Source organism: Linderina pennispora (assembly GCF_002104995.1).
Source record: "Linderina pennispora strain ATCC 12442 chromosome Unknown DL89scaffold_2, whole genome shotgun sequence".
NCBI classification, from domain to species: domain Eukaryota; kingdom Fungi; phylum Kickxellomycota; class Kickxellomycetes; order Kickxellales; family Kickxellaceae; genus Linderina; species Linderina pennispora.
The window spans coordinates 1,617,978-1,633,849 of NW_024468250.1; the positions used below are offsets into that span (position 1 = coordinate 1,617,978).

A 15,872-nucleotide genomic window follows, 5' to 3' on the forward strand; every position below is an offset into this window, starting at 1 on the left:
AAGTCAAAGAAAAGGAAATGATAAAATAAGGGAAAGGTACTGGTTGAAAGGAAAAACTATGTAGCTCACAGCAATCGGATCTTGAGGATCAAACACATCAGGTCACACATAAATACTATGATGAACAATGGGTCTTGGATCGAGTTCTTGATCCTAAAAAGCCATCGTTACCACACCGGCGGTCAGAGCCCACATATTATTCCGTCGAATCATCCACCAAGTTCATAGCCATAGAGCCAAGGTGGACACCGGTGGTCGGCCAGAATATCTTGGATTTGCGATCGCAATACCAGCTGAGTTGCTGCCATTCACAGATTATCTGAAAATGCGTGTAGCTCCTTCCATCACAGGTTGACACTGGGCTGTGAAACGCATATAAATATTGGTCTGACGTCATGGCAATTGAGAATTTCAATGTTGATACATTGCAACCTTTCTCATGGACAGTACACATATTGCAAGATGGGATAAGCGAGACCGCAGCATTGAAAGGGAGAGAAAGCTGCTTTATCAACTGTTCCGTCAAACGAGACAGATGGAGCAGCTGCAAGACAGTGGGTAGCATCGGGCAAGGACTGAAGTAGTCGACCTTGATGGGGTTAGCACACACAATGCTTCCGGTGATGTTTTGAGCGAACTTGGTGAGAAGCCCGTGAGAGATCCTCATGTGCCATCTGACTCGCAATCCGAATGATATAAAGAGCTCCTGGCTTGCCTTCAGAACTGCCAGCAGACAGCGCATACGCAGCACCAGATGAATGCGGAACGGTTCCAGAATCTACAGCAGCAGCAAAACAGACGCATATTACAGGGACTAGAGTGCCAAAAACGGTATAGATGCCGCTGGATGCGACAGGCAGCGCACTATCAGCAAGAGCATAGACACTATTTGCAGCAAGAGCACGGGCAGAGACAGTGTCGCACACAGCAGCTGGAACATGAGCGACAGAAGGTGTGGCGTTGGCTGATCTGGACCTCTCTACTTGTGCATGGTGGCAGTGGTTGCAAGCACCAGGGGACACCTCTAGATACGACATGTGTCATGGAAAAACCTTATTTTTAAAATTAACACATTGACGCTACCGTATTATTGGTACCTGCTCGCTAGTCCTTGCTATCCTCTTCGTTTTCTTCAGCTTCTTTGCTGTATGCTTCGAGTTGCACCTTCTTTGCATCCATCTCCTGGTGCAGTCGCTGGATAATGTCCTCGAACCGTCTCCGGATAATCGGGTTGGGCGCCGAATCCAGATCTGCACCCTTCTTTTTGATCGTGCGCTCAAGTTCGGCAATTTCCTCACCCAGCAGCTTCATTTGCATTGCGCGCTCATTGTTCGGCTGGTCTTCCTCCTCGCTCTCGTCGTCATCGTCGTCATCTTCATCGTCGTCATCGAGCTCCTCCAAACCTTGTGCTAGCTCGGCTGCTAGATTCTCATCAAATTCCATGTCGTCGTTTGCAACGCTGCTGGCAGCATCATCATCGGCAACCATAGGCGTGTTCAGATCATCAATCGTCACTGGTGACATGATGTCGACGCTGGGCGTGCCTGCGCGACCGTCCTCGCCTTGCTCGTCATAGATCTCGAACTTGATTGACATGGCCTGGGCATCCTCCTCTAGCAATCGCAGCACCTCGCGCTCGATCGCGTCAACCTTGGTGCTTGGCATGCGCTTACGGAACCTCTGCTTTCGGACGTTGGTTAGCGGTGGTGCCAGACCATCGGGATGGACTGTATCCAGCCCACGGGCGCGTGGCAGCTGTGGGATCTCGCTGTCCGCTACTTCCTTTTCGATAACCAGCATCTGGCAGATGTCTGCTGTCTTGAGCAGCTGTTTCTTGTCTACGGTGCGGTAGGACTCTGTGATAGTCGGCAAGTCCACCAGTGTTGCAGAGTACTGCTTGCCTTCAAATTTAACGATGGCGTTGCGCTCATCTCGGAACGTGATCTCTAGCCGCTCGCTGATTGACCGGTCGTTGACACACTTGCCGAACTCCGCGGCTATTTCAGGTAAAACACGCAGGACAAACTGCTCCTCGAGCTGGATCTCATTCTCTTCGAGTTCTGGGCGTGGATCGGCACCACGGCTAGCGCCCGGAGAGCTTCAAAGTCAGGCGGTTGCGCTGCCGATCGGCCAGCGGCGGCCGTCCTCGTGGCCGGGGCATATTGTAGGCAAAGTCAGCGGGCATCATCTTTTGTGCTGTGTATGAGGCGATACAGAATAAGTGAAATTATCTTGATGATTGTATACAAAAGGTGGTTGTGTATAGGTACAGAGCTAGAATCTAAAAATAAAAGCCGGTCCAGGGCCATGTATCGTGTAGTAAATATCGCGGATCGGTCTCCAATCCGAATTGGGGGACCCGCAAATATGTGATTGTCCTGGTTTAGACAAAGGAATCGCTTGCCTGTGGAGCAATCCTGATTACCGGGTTTTGCTGGACAGGGTCGGGGATTCCTGAAGCGAAGATTCTCATATAGGCAGGCGAGCGCACCTCAGAACTGTGTTTGTGCTGCCTACTCAATAATTCCTCGATGTACCGCCGGACCGGTGGGTTGGTAAAAAACGCCAGCGATATTCCCCAAGCCTGTAGGAACTGAAGCACTGTGTCGATAACATCGAGGCTACGATAGTTCTGCTGACCAGTGTATCGGATAGTGCTGTTGAGAACTGTGAAATACAGCGCCAGGATTGGTGTGACGGGGAACCAGACCACCGATATCAGAGTCCGGTTTACGAGAGTGACTCTCTGCACAACATCCGTGGGCATCGTCAAGTCCATCCTCTCTACCTTAAACTCCCTGGCCAGCGCCGACGTACGATAGATATGGATAATTGTCATAGAGATGCTGACGATGCCAATGATCCCTGCCAGCAAGATCCATATATTCACAACCAGCCATTTGAACACAAACAGTCGGTAGTTAGGCACATCGCCGTATTCGCAAAACGAACGTACCCCTGCGGTGCTTGGCGACAAGAACAGGACAAAGGCGGGTGGGACAACGGCCGGCAGCACACAAACCGTGGCCAAGACAGCGACTGGCCACCTCCTCCATGTCGCCACCTTGTAGATTAGCGTCATCTGGATGTACACCAGACAAAAATCGCACAGGTAGGCAGGGAGCAGCCCGAGGGACAGACTCAGAAATATAGTGACTCGGCATTCCGGCTCGTGCTTCAGCGTGACTGACGATACCGTGACCTCAACCACGCATCGGAACACCATCACGGCCTGGAGCACCAAAAGCGTCTGAAACACGGGCATCTTGAGCATCTTTGGCTGCTGCTTCGAGATCAGGACCGCAATGCACAGCGTGAAAAACGACAGGAGCATGTCTATCGAGAACAGGACTATCTCGAGCAGCCCCTGTGAGAATATTCGCTGCATCGCATACTGTTGATTCAAATAAGACATGAGGAGGAAAAAGAGGCGAAGCTGAAGCAAGCTGAGGGAAAAGGCACTGCCAAGAGCCGATGGCCAAAAACGGACCTTCCTTCCACCCCTTTTCCGCATTAGGCCATCCTGTAGGCACTTTGCATTACACTGGATCTCCCCCCACCTATGCTTTACCCCATCGCCCCCCGTCAATAGCCTATCGACGCCAGGGATACTGATGATCGGTCCATTTCTTGCACCAAGGTATTTTTTTGGTTTGCCTCCAGGGGGGCTCCAGGCCGGTGACCACAGTTTATGCGAATGCGAGCTGGGTGTATTTGTAATGCGATACTTGTAAGGGTGTGTATTTCTATAAATGCAAAAATATGCTACACGCTCTTGGTGAAGAGCTGAAAGTCCATGCCTGTGCGTTTGTATAGTGATGGGGGAAAGAAAGTCAGACCATGTCGCTGTCGGCGGAACCGACCCTTATGCGCTTGTGTCCCACTGCACTGCTGCATTCCATGAACACATTGCCGTCCACCTCAAGGTCGCTTCTTCTGCTCCTGCCCTTGCCGAACACACTCCTGATTGAGCGGCGGACTGGCGGGCTAGCGTAGAACGCCAAAGCGACCCACCATGCCTGGAGGAACTGGAGAACACTGTCGGTGCGGTCCATATGTATATTGTCCTCCTGTCTAACATAGCGGACCGGTGTTGTAGATTACGTTAAAGTACAGCGATACGATTGGCGTGATTGGGAAACCAGACAACTGATATCAAGGTGCGGTTGACAATGGAGTTTTTGTGTGCGATTTCGGCGTTCAGATCTGCCATCTTACTGTCCACCGACGGTTTACGGGCTCTCGACGACGGTGCGGCTAATGTGGACGATGGTTATCAGCATGCTGACCATGGCGATAATGCCAGCGAGAACTATCCATATGTTGCACACGAGCCATTTGAACACGTACTCGCGTCGCTGCGGGATCCCATCATATTCGCAGTACGACTGAAGTCCAGCGGTTTCTGTAGGAATAAATAAAACGAAGCTTTCGGGTATCACAGCTGGTACTACACAGGCCACTGCCAGCACCACTTTTGGCCACCGCTTGCGCGCCGACACGCGATACAGCAGGGTCATCTGCAGGTATATTAGGCAAAAGTTGCACAGATACGCAGGCAGAATCGCCAGGACCAGGGTTAGAAACACCACGATGCGGCAAGAAAACTCGTGGGTGAGGTTTGCCGACGAGGCGATTATCTCTATGGTACTGCGCAGAATCATCAGCACCTGGAGTGCTGCCACAGCCTGGAATATGACCATTTTGAGCAGCTTTGGCCGCCGAACTACGAATGCTATCGCAAAGCATAGTGTTGTCAGCGATACCAGGATGTCTATGGAGTACAGTATGACCTCAAACGTTCCCTGTTCGAAGACCCTTCATGGTGCCATCTTTGCTGGATATAACTGGAAATACGAATTGGGGCTGTATCAAAAAGTAGGTGGAAGTGAAGTTTAAAAGGAGAAAGGGGATGCATGAAGCCGTTCCCACAGGAAGGTCAAGGGGGGCGGGGGTGGTACTCCAGGAGCGTTCGAGAACCTCATGCCGGAAACACAACTGGCCTTGTGAACTGTTGCATGTGAGCCATGTCCGCAAAGGCTAAACAGCGAAAATTTTTATCTTTCCCCACACGACAGTGTTTGGAGAATTTGGAGCAGCTGTCGCTCTGGGAGTGAACAATATCCTGCAGGATGCACAGCAGATAAAACGATAGGGGCAGACCGCTGGTGCGATGGGTACACTGCGTTTCTGGGCGGAAACAGCGCTGAGCCCGTTTCGGCAATAGGAACGGAGGCACGGACGCGGTGTGACCGTTGTGTGCGCTACATAAATGGCCAGCTGCAAGAGGGGGTGCGGCGGGCAACAGCGATTGTTTGAGAGGCCAAAGCGAATCAGCAGCTGTGCCAAGGTTGGGGTTTGCTGCCCGCCATTGTGTTTCGGGGACCAGCCTGGCGGGTATTTGTTAGCACCCAGCAGATTCCATCTGTTCGCCTGACAGCATATTTTACGGGGTGTCGGAGGTGCTGCTGCAGAAGGTAACCTGCAAGCGGTTTTTGTTTGTACAAACACACGACAAACATGCAAATAAGCCGAGCACAAAAACTTCATTAGACTAAGCAATTTTACGATGCACATACGACGAATAGAAGACGAGGGAAGACGATCTAGCAGGAGGTTTGGTAAGGGAGGGTATGAATTACAGTAGTCACAGACTGTTTGCGTGTTCAGTCGTAGCGTACCGACGACAGCGAGGTCTGAATTTTGTTCCGACTTCAGCCGACACCTGGTCAATGGGCATTTGCAGATATCCGGACCGCTCCGGATTCTCCTCACGGTGGGTCAGCTCCTCCAGCGCCCTGCGCACAGGCGGACTGACGAAAAACGCCAATGCCACAAACAGCGCCTGCAGGAACTGGAGCACTGTGTCCGCCCTGTCGACGCCCGGAAACTCGCGCTGGTACACATACCGCAGGGTGTTGTGGATGATATTAAAGTACATCGAGACAATTGGCACCAGCGGGAACCAGACGACTGAGAGAAGTATCCGGTTCGTCAGCCGCGCTTGGCGTCTGGTTCCGGAGCTCGGGTTGGACGACGACTCGGTTGTGTGGTCTCTGAGTCCGGACGACGACCTGTGGATGTGTATTACCGAGACCAGCATGCTGACTGAAGCCGATGGTGCCTGCCAGGACGAACCCAGATGTTGAACACAAACCATTTGAACGCATACAGGCGCGCGTTCGGTACTGTGTCGATAGGCGCAGAACGATTCAAGGCCTGCCTGCTTGGTTGGGATAATCAGGATAAATACCTCGGGCACCACGGCCGGGACCACACACATCAGCACCAGCAAGGAATTTTTGGCCATCTGCGGGTCGCCAGCCGCCGGTGCAGCAGCGAGATCTGGAGGTATATCAGGCAGAAGTTAGACACAGGTAGGCCGGCAGCATTGCAAAGCAGAGGCTGATGAACAGGAAGCACGCGGCACCCGGCCTCGGTTGTTGGGCTGGTGGTGGACGCAGTGATTTCAATGGTGCTACGAACTATCATGATTCGCCTGGAGCACCAGCACAGCTTGAAACACGGGCATCTTGAGCAGGTATGAGCGGCGGCGTGAAAGCCACAGGCCAACACAGAATGTGGATAGTGACACAACCATGTCTATTGAGTACATTATGACCTCAAACTTTCCTTGCTCGAATATCATGGTTGTCACAAGCACGAAAATTAAATAGGCTATTGAAAAGATGAAAGGGAGTACAGGGGAGCCAGGAAGAGATGCAGCATGCCACCACGAGCGCTTGGTTTCATGGAAAGAGGGCCGATATGATGACAACCATGTATGCATGGAAAACCGAAATGGCACCATGGAAATTTTTTCTGCTGATGCCCTGGGATCCACTGCCGAGTTCCACTTGTCTCCCTGGCAACCTGATTTTTTTTTCTCTTGTTTCTAGGCAGCGGGGTATTTTTGGGGAGCCGTGGCCACTCCCTGGCTCGCCATTTCTCCCCCCGGTACACATGGACATACTAGCCTGCGTTAGGCAGGCGTTCTCAGAACTAGCGCTTGGCCACAGTCAAGCGAGAGGCTACTATAATTAGAGGATTTGCTCCCCCCCCTTTCAGTTGTCCATAGCCAGGAATGCCCCAATATGGCAGGCCGCGTTATCACTATTCCCGTCACATGCATAAGAGTTTGGCCGCTGCCCCTCGCAAATGCTGAGACCCGGACAAGTCGTCCAGTCAGCAGTGCGCTTGGGATCCGTTTCTCACCCCAAAGCAACCGTGCAGATGGAGGATTTGCCTGGGCAAATACGTAAACACTAGGTTTTTTCAGGCACATCCACGGTGGAGCGCTGGCGAATCGCAGCTCCGCACATATGAAGCACACCAATATGCGGTGCATCCGATTGTCCATTTGTGATTGCAGATCGACGGCTCCGGGTGAAGCAGAAAAGGAGGGGCATTGGACCTGGGCTGGCGTGCTTGCTGCAGCAAAATAAAAGGAACCGCAAATTTTGCGTGCTGCTACCAAGCTTGGGCCAGAGAACGACAGAATATAGGAGGATGTCGCGCTATTACCGGGTCGAGCATTGTACACGCCAGGCATGCACAATGTAGGTGATGTGCATGGGCAGAGCCTGTGTAGAGTGAGTGGCGGGCAGGCGCACAAGCGGCACATGCCAGTCACTCGATAAACAAACCACCGAAAATTACATAATTTACATGAAAACGATAATCTATCAACGAACAAAGGTGTGCAGCTCCATGCGCGACAGCCGGCTCTCCATCTCCCCAGACACCAACTCCAGCGGCACCGCCGCTCTGTCGGCCAAACTTGTCTCCGCCGTCCCGCCACTCGCTAAACGCGCGCCTCACCGGCGGACTCGCATAAAAGGTCATGGCCATAAACGGGACCTGCCAAGAACTGCAATACCTGGTCGGCAACATTCCATGGAGTGGGTCCTTCTCCCGGTCTTGTACTGCACAATCGAGTACGCAGTCGTGAACCCCAGGGCCACAATCGGGATGACCGGAAACCACACGACCGACTTCAATGTGCGGACGACCAGCACGCTGGTCCGGTGCCGTCGCTGTTCCATGTACAGTGTCGAGTCCGACAGTCCGGCCTCGGACGATAACGTCGTTGGACCGCCTTGCTATTCGTCACCAGGGTTATTGCCATGCTGACTATACCGACTATGGTCGCCAGCAGAATCCCAGACGTAGGAAGTGAACCACTTGAACACAAACAGCCTGGTCGACGGCAGCCTCGCGGTAGTTAGCAGTACGACTGGATGCCAATGGCGCTGGGCGGAATGAACAGCGGAAAGCACTCAGGCACGACCGACAGAGCTGCGCATACAATGACCATCGAGATGCGGATCCACCGCGCTGACTTGGGCATTACGTAGATAAACACCAGCTGGAAATACACAGTACAGAAGCACGACAGAAACAGCGGGGCGATTCGCCAGAACCAGCGCCAGGGTGGTCAGAATCCGGCACCCTGTGTTGGTCGATACCTCGATGTACTGGAACAAAAGCTCCTCGAGGACTCTTCAGAATGCCGACGACCTGCATGGCGACGATTACGCGGAACACCGTCAGGTTGCGTAGCTGGCGCTGCTTCCAGCCGAGTAGAACAGCCAAAATAAATGTTGTCCAGGGCGATGCCCAGGTCGATCGGATACAGGACCGCGCGCAGAGTGCTGAGACGCTCATCGAATTGATTAAAGCTGTGAGGGTCTTGGGCCATTCAGTGTTTTTTTTATATTTCTAGGCGATAGGCGGGGGCTATCAGGACTGTATCCGCCTTGGGTTGCGTGCAAAAGGCATCAATGGGTATGCTGGTAGGGCGGTGAGGTACCAAAAGAGTATGAAAAAGAGCTGGAAGACGAAAAAGGTAGAAGCGAGGAGGAGAGGAACTAGCAGAAGCTGCAAAGCGCCTATGAGCAGAAATGCATGGCAACTGAGGGAAAAAAAGGCCGTATTTAGTAGGCGATGGCGGTTGACCTAGAACCCAATGGCGAATTGCGGGGTTTCCATATGCAGATTGATGGACACCAGCCGTCCACTCAAGCATCGAACCCCCATTCTGTCATCGTCGGGAGCAGAAAAGTCATCCACTCAGGGTCGGAGGAACCACCAGTGCAATGGTGGTCCGCCAGTGGGTCGGGGGCGAAGCAGGTAAGAGCAGAACCCAGTCGCCAGGCTAAGTAAAGAGAAATTCATTGGAATCGATACATGAGAAAAACAAAATATTTTTTTACGCATTTAGGCGTTGTTGACCTTGGCGATGTGGTTCAGGGCCGAGCCGGCGTGGAACCAGGTGATCTGGTTCTCGTTGAAGGTGTGGTCGACAACGATGTCGTGGGCCTCGCCCGAGGGCTTGGTGACGCGCAGAGTCAGGGGCTTGCCCGGAGTCAGCGTCTTGAGGCCAAGGATCGAGAGCTTGTCCTCGGGGGCAATCAGGTCGTAGTCCTTCGGGTTGTTGAAGGTCAGCGGCAGCAGACCCTGCTTCTTGAGGTTGGTCTCGTGGATGCGGGCAAAGCTCTTGACGATGACAGCGGCACCGCCCAGGAAGCGCACCGACATGGCGGCGTGCTCGCGCGAAGAGCCCTCACCGTAGTTCTCGTCGCCGACTGACAACCCAGGGGATGTTGCGGGCCTTGTAGTCGCGGGCAACAGCCGGGACAGCGCCGAACTCGCCGGTCACCTGGTTGCGGATGTTGTTGGCCTCGCCATTCTCCGAGTTGATGCCGCCAATCAGCATGTTGTTGGAGATGTTGTCCAGGTGGCCACGGTACTTGAGCCACGGGCCGGCCATCGAGATGTGGTCGGTGGTGCACTTGCCCTTGACCTTGATCAGCACAGGCACGTTCTCAATGTCCTCACCGTTCCACGGCTTGAACGGCGCCAGCAGCTGCAGGCGCTGGCTCTCGGGGTTGACCTGCACATTCACCTGCGAGCGGTCGGCCGGCGGGGCCTGGTAGGTCTCCTCACCGGCGTCGAAGCCGCGGGTGGGCAGCTCAAGGCCGTTGGGAGCCGAGAACTTGAACGGCTTGCCCGACGGGGTGGTGATGGTGTCGGTGGTCGGGTTGAAGTTGGTCGAGCCGCCGAACGCCATGGCCGTCACAATCTCAGGCGAGGCGACGAAGCCGTGGGTGGCCGGGTTACCGTCGTTACGGCCGGTGAAGTTGCGGTTGTACGAGGTGATGATGGTGTTGCGGTCGCCCTTCTTGATGTCGTGGCGAGCCCACTGGCCAATGCACGGGCCGCAGGCGTTGGCCAGAACGGTACCGCCAGCCTGGCGGAAGATCTCCAGGACGCCGTCACGCTCGGTGGTAGCGCGGATCTGCTCCGATCCCGGAGTGATGATGAAGCTCGACTTGGCCTTGAGTCCGGCGTCCAGAGCCTCCTTAACCAGCGACGCGGCGCGGGTCATGTCCTCGTACGACGAGTTGGTGCACGAGCCGATCAGGCACGCCGAGATATCCTCGGGCCAGTTCTTCTCCTTGGCAGTGTCCTTGAACTTGGAGAGCGGGGTCATCAGGTCAGGGGGTGAACGGACCGTTGATGCGCGGCTCGAGCTCCGACAGGTTGATCTCGATGACCTCGTCGTACTGGGCACCCTCATCGGCGCGCAGGTTGTGCGCGAACTGGCGCGAGGCCTCGGCGATCTCAGGACGGTTGGTCGACACCAGGTAGCGGTGCATGCTGTCAGTGAACGGGAACACCGAGGTCGTGGCTCCGATCTCAGCACCCATGTTGCACACAGTGCCCATACCGGTGGCCGAAACAGTGTCGACGCCCGGACCAAAGTACTCGACGATGGCGCCGGTTCCACCCTTGACGGTGAGGATGCCAGCGACCTCGAGAATGATGTCTACAGAGAATGAGGAGATAGCAACGGGACCGAATTAGCAGATGAGCGGATTAATGTTCGGCGATTGTCCCACCAAAAAGTCAAACAATTCCCGAGATTGCCATCGGTGGCATCGATGCCATCGATGGGAGACGCTGACGCTTATCAGGCCAAAGATTCCATGTGCAAAAGAAAGAGGCCAAACTTACCCTTGGGCGAGGTCCAGCCGTTGAGGCGGCCGGTGAGCTTGACACCAATAGCCTTGGGGCACTTGAGCTCCCAGGGAATGCCCGCCATGACGTCGACGGCATCGGCACCACCAACACCAATGGCGGCAGCACCAATGCCACCGCCGTTGGGCGTGTGCGAGTCAGTGCCGATGATCAGGGCGCCGGGGAACGGCGTAGTTCTCAATGACGATCTGGTGGATGATACCAGAGCCAGGTCCCCAGAAGCCGAGGTTGTACTTGGCACAGACAGTGGCCAGGAAGTCATAGACCTCCTTGTTGACGTCCTTGGCGCGGGTCAGGTCCGACGCAGCGCCGTTCTCGCCGAGAATCAAGTGGTCGCAGTGGACCGACGACGGCACTGCCACCTCGGGCATGCCAGCCGACATGAACTGCAGCAGCGCCATCTGCGCAGTCGCGTCCTGGCACACAACGCGGTCGGGCCGCAGCTGCAGGTACGACGCGCCACGGACGATCTCCTGCTCGGCGGCGTTGTCGAGGTGACCGTAGATGATCTTCTCCGACAGCGTCAGCGGCCGGTTCAGGCGCTTGCGGACGATATCGAGGTTGTCCTCGATGCGCTGGTAGTTGATGTACTTGTTGGGCTCGTGGATGGACATGGGCACCTTCTGCGGCGCCGTGGCCATCGACCGGCGGGCGCCGGAGGAGGCCAGTGCCGACGAGCTCTTGAAAACGCGGGAGGCAGTGCGTGAGAACATTGTTCCTTGGAATATGTGTATAGAAATTAATAAAGGAGAGGTCAGAAGGAAAAGAGAAAGGAGGGGCGGCTTACAGAACTCAAATACCATCCATCGGGCTATCAGCGAGCCTTTTTATCTGCCTGCCCCGCAACCACACCCTGCTCCGTCTTTATCACAATCGATAGCTGGCCGTGGAGATAAGAGAATTTTTCTGTGCCTTCTCAAAGAGGCCAAAAATGTCCTATCCGCCTGGAACCCGTTGATCTCATCACTCCCCCGCCAATCCGCGCCGAGCTACGGCTGGCCTTAATTTTTTCACCTGCTAACTCGCCTGGAACCCCCGGCCCATGAATTCTCCGATGGCCCAAGCCCGCAAAGCGCACTCTCCTCCCCAAAACCTGCGGCTGCTGCACATCCGGCGTGGTCTCCAGGTCTACCGCCCTCAGGATTGGTCCACGACACAAATTGCTGTCCACCGCACCAGGTCTCCAGGCCTGCCACCTAGGTCTGCAGGTCGCCCACCGAACGGCAAACCAGCGCAATGCCCATTGTCAGCGCATGCTCTTATCTCCCCTCCCACACACTCGCAGTGTTTGCCGCTTGGGAAAGAAGCCGGAGGAACTGTTTTCCCTTCCTGCCGTCCCTCCTGAGAAAGAAAGAAAGTGCAGTAGCCGCCAGGAACCAGCGTCGCCCATCCCCTATCCTGAGCCGATGCCTGTCGTGAAAGCAGTTGGCCTGAAAACAGCCGTCACAAACCAGAGCGCAATTTGGCATGTGCACCTGCCCCCGGACGACATGTGCTTTTCCATGCCAGCTCGGATTGCAGCTGCCACATTACGCACTGCCATCCTCAGCCCCACGTGAACAGTGCATAAATCAGATCCTGGTGATTGATGTCCTCACCTGCTCATTTGATCTACGCGTTGGCCATGTATTCGCGCGCTGTTTAGTTCCAGCTACGACCTGAGCGAAGGCGATTCTGTGCCCCTTTGACCCGTCTCACCACCGCTACTTTTAACCCCACAGACAAATGACCGGCACAAATTCGCTTCCCTTTGACCTGCCCGAGGGCGAGGACGTCCCCGATCTCTACGAGGTGCTCAACACCCACCGCGAGGCTACATCCGACGACCTGCGCCGCGCCTACCGCAAGCGCGCCTTGCAGACACACCCCGACAAATGGACGCACCTGGACCCCGACTCAGCCGAGGCCAAGGCCAAGACCATCGAGTTCCAAAAGGTCGGTTTCGCGTACACGATACTGAAGGACACGAAGCGGCGCCAAATATACGACCGCACGGGCAGCGTCGAAAACCTCGACACCCTGGAGGCGGGCAAGGACTGGGACGCGTATTTCCGCGAGCTGTGGTCGGGCATTGTCGATGCGACGACCATTGCGCAGTTTGCAAAGACGTACAAGGGCTCGGATGAGGAGAGGCAGGACATTATTTCCGCGTACAATTTGCATAGCGGAGACCTGGACTTGATCTTCACCGAAGTCATGCTGGCTGAGATCGAGGACGAGCAGAGGTTCGTCGAGGTCATTGAAAAGGCGATCAAGGACAAGGAGCTCAAGCGCACCAAGGCATTCACAAAGTCAAAGAAGGGGTCAAAGGAGCGCAAGAGGAAGGCTGAGGCTGAGGCCGCCGAGGCAAATGCGCTGAGGAAGGAGCTTGGGCTCGATGACCAGCTGCGCAAAGTGAAGGGCAAAAAGCCCAAGCGCAAGCACGATGATGACAATGACGATGGACGATGACAACAACGACGATAGCGCCGCATTCAAGGCGCTGATCCGCCAGCGGTCCTCCAACCGGATGGACTCGATCATCGCCAATATTGAAGAAAAATACATCCAGCAGGCGAGCAAGAAGGGGAAAAAGAACGGCAAAGCCAGCAAGAAGCAAAAGACCGCCAAGCCGACCTTTTCAGAGCCGTCCGAGGAGGAGTTCCAGGCACTGCAGGCCAAGCTCTTTGGAAAAAAGTAAATGGGCTTTTATTTTGCTGAGCTGTTGAACATGGGATTTTGTACTAAAGTACAGGCACTTAGAGACCGCCAATGCTACATTGCGAATTTGTAATACGCAGCCACCGCAGCCGTGAGGGCAGACACCGCAGCCGCAGCCACCAGTACCGTAGATGTTGCCGTTTTGGGCCGTTTTGACGGGCGCGGTTGACGACGAGATTTGCGCCGTTTCGATGTGCCGTTGTCAATGACGTGTTGGTACGATTTCGCAATCGACGAAAAGTCGTCCACGTACGAGTTGGTTTGCGCCAACGTCGCCGGCGTGCAGTATGGAGGAGGAGTAATGGGCAAGAGTTTAGTACTACAGTTTCGCTTGTAAGAAGTTCAATATGCATATGCCAGCATTGCACCATGCCCACACTAATCACCGGTTGACTTACCCGAACGCTCCCTTCATGCTGTTCCAGTAGTACCGCTCCCAGTTCGCCTTGGTCGCATCCTCCTCGTTGAACGGCACGCCAGTCTGCTTCAGCGTCAGACGCGTCGACGATGACAGCTGCTCCAGCGTGATCACAACCTTGGAATAGTGGCCCGCTGGCCACGTCGCAACCCGCCACGTCTCCTCGATGCTCTTGCTAGGCACAACCTTTGTGATCTTGCCCTGGATATGTCCGCCAAACAGCTTGTACTCAGCACCCTCGGTAGCCGAGATCTCCGCCGCCGCCCGCGTCCATACAGACACGCGCTGCGGGTCGGTCAGGTTGGCAAACATGTCCTCGGCCGAGCACACAAACTCGACACTCTGCGTCACCGTAACCGTGCTGATCAGCCCATCGTTGGCCTTGGCCACGCCCACATCGCTGTTGCCCACCTTGCCCTGCTTGAAGTCGCGCGCCAGATCCGCATTCACCGTCGGCGTGCTCGCTCCGCTGCTGCCATCCTTCTCGGGAATGTACATCTCCGAGCCATTCGCCGCCTTCAGATCATCGGTGAACGTCACCAGCCGCTTCGTGATCGCCGGCGTCAGCTGCCTGCGCACAAAGTCCTTCAGCGGCAGAAGCGCGCTCGCCATGTTCTCTGCCGTGATCTCATATACGTACTCGTCCTCCTCAGTATCGTGTGCCACCTCGGGAATCGTGATCTTGCCCGACAGCGTCTCGTCGCCCCGCGTCGCCGTCCACGCCAGCTTCACCTCCACGTCATAGATCGTGATTAGCCGACCCTTGCGGATGTTCAGGTCCACGTCTCCCGTCACCGAGGTCACCGAGTCCACCTTCGCCGTGAAGCCGTCCTTGGACACCTCCACCAGCGGCAGTGTCTCCTCGAAATGCTTCTTGGCCCAGTCGAAGCAGTTCTTCTCCTTCCAGTGCCAGTTGCCGATGTTGCGCCAGTCACCCATGGTTTAGCGAGTATTGTTGCCGAAAAAGGTCTAAATGCTGAGGGAGTGCAAGGGAAATTGCGTGTAGTGTTTGTCAAAAGAAAAGAAGACCAGAGAGAAAGGGCGCCAGAACGGACTAGAAACTTGGAAACTGGTGGAACCGCCACTGCCCCTTGATCCGTTCCGCATCGGGATCAAGCTGATCAGTGTAGGTGCATTTGCGGATTTGTGCTGGTTGCAGCACGCCTTGACCCGGTCTTCGGACTGGCTGGTCCTGTGCCCAAGCACCCATCCCTCAAGGCGCTATGGCAGGCCGGCGCTGCTGCTTAATCTGCATTTGGGGCACGTTTACTTTCCTATTTGCTGAGCATGCGTGGAACCGTGCCCGCAAAACACTCCGGACCGGAGCCCAACCAGTCTGATCGAACGTGCCATGCAGCCAACAAGCCTCTTGTTCGGCAATGCACTTTCTCACGTCAAGTATCCTGAATCCTGATTCGGAACAGCAATTGCCTCGTTTCTTTTTAGCCAAGTGTTGGGTGGCATGTTTAACACCGAGCCCGTCCTGTGTTCTATGAGCTAAAACTATTATCCGTTCCTAAACGAAATCCGTTTCGCATACAGAAACTGGGTTGCCATATGAGTGTTTTGTTGGGCTGTCTGTCCACAGTACGTGCTGCACACTCGAAGCTTAGGCCATGGCAGGCCACTGTGAACCGCCCAAAAGCACCATACCGTGCACTGTGCACAGCATTGAAATTTTTTGCATTTGGCACGGTGCTTTTGCCTCCTG

General features: G+C 54.9%; 8 protein-coding genes across 8 annotated transcripts; 1 reads left to right on the forward strand and 7 right to left on the reverse strand.

Moving 5' to 3' along the window:
- Positions 1-1,104: 1,104 nt before the first annotated feature.
- DL89DRAFT_220592 (uncharacterized protein) lies at positions 1,105-1,968 on the reverse strand (the record flags this gene model as incomplete). Its single annotated transcript, XM_040884463.1, has 2 exons — positions 1,105-1,459; positions 1,523-1,968. Coding segments are annotated over 2 exons (801 nt in total), but the record flags the coding sequence as incomplete, so codon positions are not given.
- A 1,626-nt stretch (positions 1,969-3,594) lies between these two features.
- On the reverse strand, positions 3,595-4,901 carry DL89DRAFT_265441 (uncharacterized protein). Its single transcript, XM_040886666.1, is given in 4 exon segments — positions 3,595-4,070; positions 4,105-4,149; positions 4,172-4,217; positions 4,237-4,901. 4 exon segments carry the CDS (start codon positions 4,701-4,703, stop codon positions 3,834-3,836), a joined length of 795 nt encoding a protein of 264 aa, XP_040746699.1. The 5' UTR covers positions 4,704-4,901; the 3' UTR covers positions 3,595-3,833.
- A 643-nt stretch (positions 4,902-5,544) lies between these two features.
- On the reverse strand, positions 5,545-6,886 carry DL89DRAFT_265442 (uncharacterized protein). The gene is made up of 5 exons (XM_040886667.1): positions 6,525-6,886; positions 6,290-6,499; positions 6,135-6,223; positions 5,726-6,108; positions 5,545-5,696 (listed from the first exon to the last, which is right to left on the reverse strand). Exons 1-5 carry the CDS (start codon positions 6,647-6,649, stop codon positions 5,667-5,669), a joined length of 837 nt encoding a protein of 278 aa, XP_040746700.1. The 5' UTR covers positions 6,650-6,886; the 3' UTR covers positions 5,545-5,666.
- Positions 6,887-6,896: 10 nt separating this feature from the next.
- Positions 6,897-7,732, reverse strand: DL89DRAFT_91727 (uncharacterized protein). Its single transcript, XM_040892254.1, has one exon. It carries the CDS (start codon positions 7,622-7,624, stop codon positions 6,983-6,985), a length of 642 nt encoding a protein of 213 aa, XP_040746701.1. The 5' UTR covers positions 7,625-7,732; the 3' UTR covers positions 6,897-6,982.
- DL89DRAFT_265443 (uncharacterized protein) lies at positions 7,199-8,824 on the reverse strand. The gene is made up of 7 exons (XM_040886668.1): positions 8,642-8,824; positions 8,521-8,571; positions 8,424-8,492; positions 8,235-8,368; positions 8,114-8,183; positions 7,861-8,072; positions 7,199-7,767 (listed from the first exon to the last, which is right to left on the reverse strand). The coding sequence occupies exons 1-7, from the start codon at positions 8,699-8,701 to the stop codon at positions 7,686-7,688; spliced, it is 678 nt and encodes a 225-aa protein (XP_040746702.1). The 5' UTR covers positions 8,702-8,824; the 3' UTR covers positions 7,199-7,685.
- A 395-nt stretch (positions 8,825-9,219) lies between these two features.
- On the reverse strand, positions 9,220-11,684 carry DL89DRAFT_277540 (aconitate hydratase; the record flags this gene model as incomplete). The annotated part of the gene is given in 5 exon segments (XM_040889448.1): positions 9,220-9,576; positions 9,596-10,477; positions 10,560-10,831; positions 11,020-11,231; positions 11,278-11,684. The coding sequence occupies 5 exon segments, from the start codon at positions 11,682-11,684 to the stop codon at positions 9,220-9,222; spliced, it is 2,130 nt and encodes a 709-aa protein (XP_040746703.1).
- Positions 11,685-12,768: 1,084 nt separating this feature from the next.
- Positions 12,769-13,723, forward strand: DL89DRAFT_244240 (DnaJ-domain-containing protein; the record flags this gene model as incomplete). Its single annotated transcript, XM_040885057.1, has 2 exons — positions 12,769-13,437; positions 13,523-13,723. 2 exons carry the CDS (start codon positions 12,769-12,771, stop codon positions 13,721-13,723), a joined length of 870 nt encoding a protein of 289 aa, XP_040746704.1.
- DL89DRAFT_244242 (uncharacterized protein) lies at positions 13,719-15,100 on the reverse strand (the record flags this gene model as incomplete). The annotated part of the gene is made up of 2 exons (XM_040885058.1): positions 13,719-14,062; positions 14,142-15,100. 2 exons carry the CDS (start codon positions 15,098-15,100, stop codon positions 13,798-13,800), a joined length of 1,224 nt encoding a protein of 407 aa, XP_040746705.1. The 3' UTR covers positions 13,719-13,797.
- Between the last annotated feature and the right edge of the window lie 772 nt (positions 15,101-15,872).

Coding starts and splice junctions, on each gene's coding strand:
- DL89DRAFT_265443 (XM_040886668.1), bottom strand. CDS start 8,701: ATGGCCCAAGACCCTCACAGCTTTAATCAATTCGATGAGCGTCTCAGC. Junction 8,572..8,641: donor GTCTCAGCACTCTGCGCGCG/GTCCTGTATCCG, acceptor CTCGGCTGGAAG/CAGCGCCAGCTACGCAACCT. Junction 8,184..8,234: donor AGCGCCATTGGCATCCAGTC/GTACTGCTAACT, acceptor TTTGTGTTCAAG/TGGTTCACTTCCTACGTCTG.
- DL89DRAFT_265442 (XM_040886667.1), bottom strand. CDS start 6,649: ATGATATTCGAGCAAGGAAAGTTTGAGGTCATAATGTACTCAATAGAC. Junction 6,500..6,524: donor TACCTGCTCAAGATGCCCGT/GTTTCAAGCTGT, acceptor CTGGTGCTCCAG/GCGAATCATGATAGTTCGTA. Junction 6,224..6,289: donor TGGCCAAAAATTCCTTGCTG/GTGCTGATGTGT, acceptor CCAACCAAGCAG/GCAGGCCTTGAATCGTTCTG.
- DL89DRAFT_91727 (XM_040892254.1), bottom strand. CDS start 7,624: ATGTGCCGCTTGTGCGCCTGCCCGCCACTCACTCTACACAGGCTCTGC.
- DL89DRAFT_265441 (XM_040886666.1), bottom strand. CDS start 4,703: ATGGTCATATTCCAGGCTGTGGCAGCACTCCAGGTGCTGATGATTCTG. Junction 4,071..4,104: donor TCGTATCGCTGTACTTTAAC/GTAATCTACAAC, acceptor TATGTTAGACAG/GAGGACAATATACATATGGA.